This window comes from Gekko japonicus, unplaced genomic scaffold (genome assembly GCF_001447785.1).
Source record: "Gekko japonicus isolate JY-2015 unplaced genomic scaffold, Gekko_japonicus_V1.1 scaffold1885, whole genome shotgun sequence".
NCBI classification, from domain to species: Eukaryota; Metazoa; Chordata; class Lepidosauria; order Squamata; family Gekkonidae; genus Gekko; species Gekko japonicus.
This window is the reverse complement of record NW_015171560.1, coordinates 279866-284525: the sequence shown is the minus strand read 5'-3', so window position 1 is coordinate 284525 and position 4660 is coordinate 279866. Positions and strand designations below refer to the sequence as shown.

At 49.2% G+C, this 4660-nt stretch overlaps 1 protein-coding gene across 1 annotated transcript in view; it reads right to left on the bottom strand.

Moving 5' to 3' along the window:
• The window catches only part of LOC107117584 (receptor-type tyrosine-protein phosphatase alpha-like), a 155405-nt gene that overhangs the window by 64264 nt on the left and 86481 nt on the right, over positions 1-4660 (bottom strand). The window contains exon 3 of the mRNA XM_015419729.1: positions 796-879. Coding sequence (XP_015275215.1) covers positions 796-879 — 84 coding nt within the window. The remainder of the gene's footprint in view (positions 1-795; positions 880-4660) is intronic.

Here is a 4660-nt window from a genome sequence, read left to right as displayed (position 1 = left end):
TCTAAATCTGCACATCTGGGAGGCAAAGAGATTTCCCTGCACACTTGGGGCACTCCTTGGGTGTGCAGAAAAGTCTGAAATGAAGAAAATCTGAAATGTAGAAAAACTATACCGGGGATACTTAAATCCCCCCAAAAGTAAAAGAGCATTCTCTACACATGTGCTGTGCCTCCCCGCTGTTGACGGGGGGTGGGGGAGAAGGCTTGGTGGGCCCAGCAGCTGGGAGCTGTGCGTCGGGGAATATCCCCCCCCCCGGGAGTATCGCGGGTCCCCACTTATTGCTTCCTCTAATCCTCCCTAGGAAACTCACTCTAGTAACCATCAAGACACGTCGGACCCAGTCATCACATACATAGAGTGGAGAAAAAATACCAACTAATGTATGACATAGAAGAGACTGTTTCCAGGGACGGATCTTGGTTTCCAAAATACAAAAGAGAGCAACGGAAAGGGCAGGGGAGGCCATGAGGGAGGGCTGGCCCACGACCCAATTCCAGAGGATTTACGACCCGCTTTTGGTTCCGGGGACCCACAGGTTGGGAAACTCTGAGCTAAACCGAAGCGGCTTTGTGTTGATTTGCTGATGTGGATTCAGTACCTACGTCAGTAGGTTTCCCTTGCAAGAACTTTTAACACCTGCTGAGAAACTGCACGGTCCAGCTCCTCCCTGCGCCTCTGATCTCCTTGCCCCAAGCTGTGAAGAACATCGGTCATTTCTGGGTCTCTTCACCTGTCTTAGCTACATCTTCCAAGAGGCTTTAAAAAAACCCTTTCATCTTAACGCTGACAAAGCACGGACTCCCTGGCTCACGGGGATGGGAGAGAAGGAGAGCGAAAAGGCAAAATAAAGAGGCTTACCTGGGCCCTTTGTTATTTCACCTGGAAGTGGGGGGGAAATACGGAGAAAGCGTCAGTGAATCATCTTGGCGGACTGCTGCTCCCCAACTCTCTCGTAACGTCTCCCCGCAAATTAAAACCAACAACTTTTTGACTCATCTTCCTTTGATGGGTAAGGGTTACTGCCCCAGTTCAAGCATTGCCCTGGCGCTACTCAGAATGAAAGCCTCCCTTCACATGGCAGAGACGCGAATGGATACAGGGAGAACACACAGCTGCCATACGCTGAATCGGACCACTGGGCCATCAGGGTCAGTATTGACTACCCAGACTGGTAGCTGCTCTTCCAGGGTCTCAAGCAGAGGTCTTTCGCACCACCTTCTGTCAAATTCTTTTAACTAGAGATGCTGGAGATTGAACCGGGGACCTTCTGCCTGCCAAGCAGATGCTCTGTCACTGAGCCATGGCCCTTCACATGGAGATACCTTATACTGAGTCAGACAACTGAGCCATTAAAGTCAGTATTGTCTACACAGGCTGGCAGTGGCTTTCCACGGTCTCAGGCAGAGGTCTTTGACATCACCTACCACCTGATCCTTTTCACTGGAGATGCCACAAAACTGAACCTGGAACCTTCTGCGTGCGAAGCAGATGCTCTGTCACTGAGCCACCCATTCACCGTCCCAAGGCTAGGAAACCCCAGGCCGCTTCTGAGGCATACGATGCAAGACTGTTCCACTGCAAGCCACTCTTGGGATCTGGCTGATACTTGCGAGAAGGGCTATTTTGGGGCAGGAACACACAGGAACGGAGTTTCGGCTGGCTCCCGAGTTGGCCACACCCAGCAGGAACTCATTAGCATAATAGGCCACACCCAACAGCAGAAACTCATTAGGATTGGCTACATTAGGGGTGTGTGGCCTAACATGCAAAGGAGTTCCTGCTACCAAAAGAGCCTTGGGTTTTGACAACAAACAAGGTAAAAAGAATAAGAAGCAAAAGGTGGGTGTGGCTGGATGATCACACTTCTGGTAACATAGGAGCGCGGCCTAATGTGCTAATGAGCTGTGCTGTCAGGGGTGTGGCCTAATGTGCTGAGTTTCTGCTGTTGGGTGTGGCCTATTATGCTAATGAGTTCCTGCTGGGCTTTTTCTACAAAAAGAGCCCTGCTTGGGAGCAATGCTCCCTCTAAGCTGTGGAGCCCTGTGAGCAAAAATTCTACTTTGTGAGCTACTGGCATTAATGTTGAGCGAGCGATTTGGCTGCTGCATCAATTAGTTTGCTCTGGAGCCATCCTTCCTGAGCAAAGACAAAAATCTGTGAGCCGGAGGCTAAAAAACTGTGAGCTAGCTCACACTAACTCAGCTTAGAGGGAACACTGCTTGGGAGAGGCGTGAGACTGCAGGAATGTACACGTATACCCGCAATTTGCATCCACTGGCAAGAAATGCCTTGCCTGCTGGTCAAACCTGTATATTTCATCAAAAATGTAAGCACACTACGAACCCCTGCTGTGTTAAGATTCCAGAAACAAGAATTATAGGCCACAGGCACTGCCATGACTTAAGGGAGTCAGCTTTTCCTGGGCTTTAAGATGGGGGAAGGGATGTATATGCTCCTCTGGGTTACATCCCTTCACCACACGGAAGGTGCTTTAAGAAAGGGAGCACGGCTGTGAAGATAAGGTGATAAGAGCCAGATTCGAGTCCAGTAGCCCCCCAGAGAACAAGATTTGGGGGGCAAAAAGTTTTCGAGGGTCAAAACTCCCATCATTGGATACCTTCTAACGAAGGGAGCTTTGACTCCCCAAAGCTTACACCCCAAAACTTGTTGGTCTCTAAGGGGCTACTGGACTCAAATTTAGCTTATCTACTGCAGACCAACATGGATCCCCTCCTGAAATGAAGAACATTGGAGCAGGCCTTTGCTGGATCAGACCAGTGGTCCATCTAGTCCAGCATCGTGTCTCACACAGCAGCCAGCCAGCTCCTCTGGAGGGCCAATAACAAAGCAGAGAGGCCGAGGTCTTCCCCTGATCAGAACCTCAGAAGAGCCCTGCTGGATCAGACCAGTGAGGGTCCCTCTAGTCCAGCATCCTGTCTCACACAGAGGCCAACCAATTCCTCTGGACAGCCAACAACAGGGCAGTGAGGCCAAGGCCTTCATAAGAACATAAGACAGAGATCATACCAGCGGTCCATCAGACAGGATCTGCTGGATCAGACCAGTGGGCCATCTAGTCCAGCATCCTGTCTCACGCAGTGGCCAACCAATTCCTCTGGACAGTCAACAACAGAGCATAGAGGCTGAGGCCTTCATAAGAACATCAGAAGAGCCCTGCTGGATCAGACCAGTGGTCCATCTAGTCCAGCATCGTGTGTCAAATAGTGGCCAGTCAGTTTTCTTGGGGGGGGGGGGAACTACATGGCACAGAGGTAAGATTGCCAACCTCCAGATGGGAGTGTAGCCCTAAGATGCTCTAAAATAGAAACTTTATTATACTAGCAAATGTCTAAAGACCCAACAAGAATGGTGACAATAAATCTTACGATCAATGTTACAACATAAACATCCAATGAAGAATCGTAGATGAAATCCAGCTCAAAACGTTAAACTGCCCACAAAAGGAGCCATGTAGTGTAAACAGTTGCAGGGGCGATGTAAACACCGCACAAGAATCCAGCTCAAAACGTTAAACTGCCCACAAAAGGAGCCATGTAGTGTAAACAGTTGCAGGGGCGATGTAAACATTGCACAAGTAACGCGGCTCCGGACTCTGTATGCGGCCGTGGAATCAATAATTTTTTTATCATGAGACAAGGATTCCGGATGTGACCTTGTTTCGAGGTCTTTATCAATCGTGTCTGTTGTATCAGTCAATGTACCATTTCACAAAAAGGACAATCCCACATGATAACATGGGACCCTGGAAGGGTTCACAGTCTGGTGCAGTGTTCCCTCTAAGCTGAGTTAGTGTGAGCTAGCTCACAGTTTTTTAGCCTCCAGCTCACACATTTTTGTCTTTGCTCAGGAAGGACGGCTCCAGAGCAAACTAATTTCTGCAGCAGCCAAATCGCTCGCTCACAACTTGAATGCCAGTCGCTCACAGAGTAGAATTTTTGCTCACAAGACTCCACAGCTTAGAGGGAACGTTGGTCTGGTGTATGACAATCCACAGAGACGGGCTTCCAGGTGAATAATATTAACAAAGGTGATCATTCAAATGTAACTGCTATAGTTGTAACATTGATTGTAAGAATTGTTGTTACCATTCTTCTTCAGTCTTTAGACATTTGTTAGTATAATAAAGTCTCTATTTTAGAGTCGCTTAGGGCTACATAGCGTTTATACTCCCTTGTACTGATTTGGCTGTGTTCCGGGTCCTTTTATAACCTCCAGATGGGGACTGGAGATCTCCTGGTATTACAACTGATCTCCAGCCTACAGAGATCAGTCCCGTGGGGGGGGGGGGGGAAATGGCTGCTCTGAAGGGTGAACTCCACATTGTACCCCGCTGGGGTCCCTCCCCATTAAAAACCTGACCCCCAAAAATCTCTAGGTGTTTCCCGGCCCGGAGCTGGCAACCGTACACAACAGGCCAAGGTCCTCCACTGCGTTGACCCCTGGCAATGGGATTCAGAGATTTACTAGGCTTTCTACATGGCTCATCAGATGCCTCATCCTGTAGACTTCATTGACACATCCTGTGTGATCCACCTTGAGTGTTGGTGAATAATGTCAACAAACAGGACCTTCTCAGTGGCAGCTCCATACTGGTGGAACGAGCTCCCAGAAGAGATCAGGGCCCTGCGGGATCTTCTAC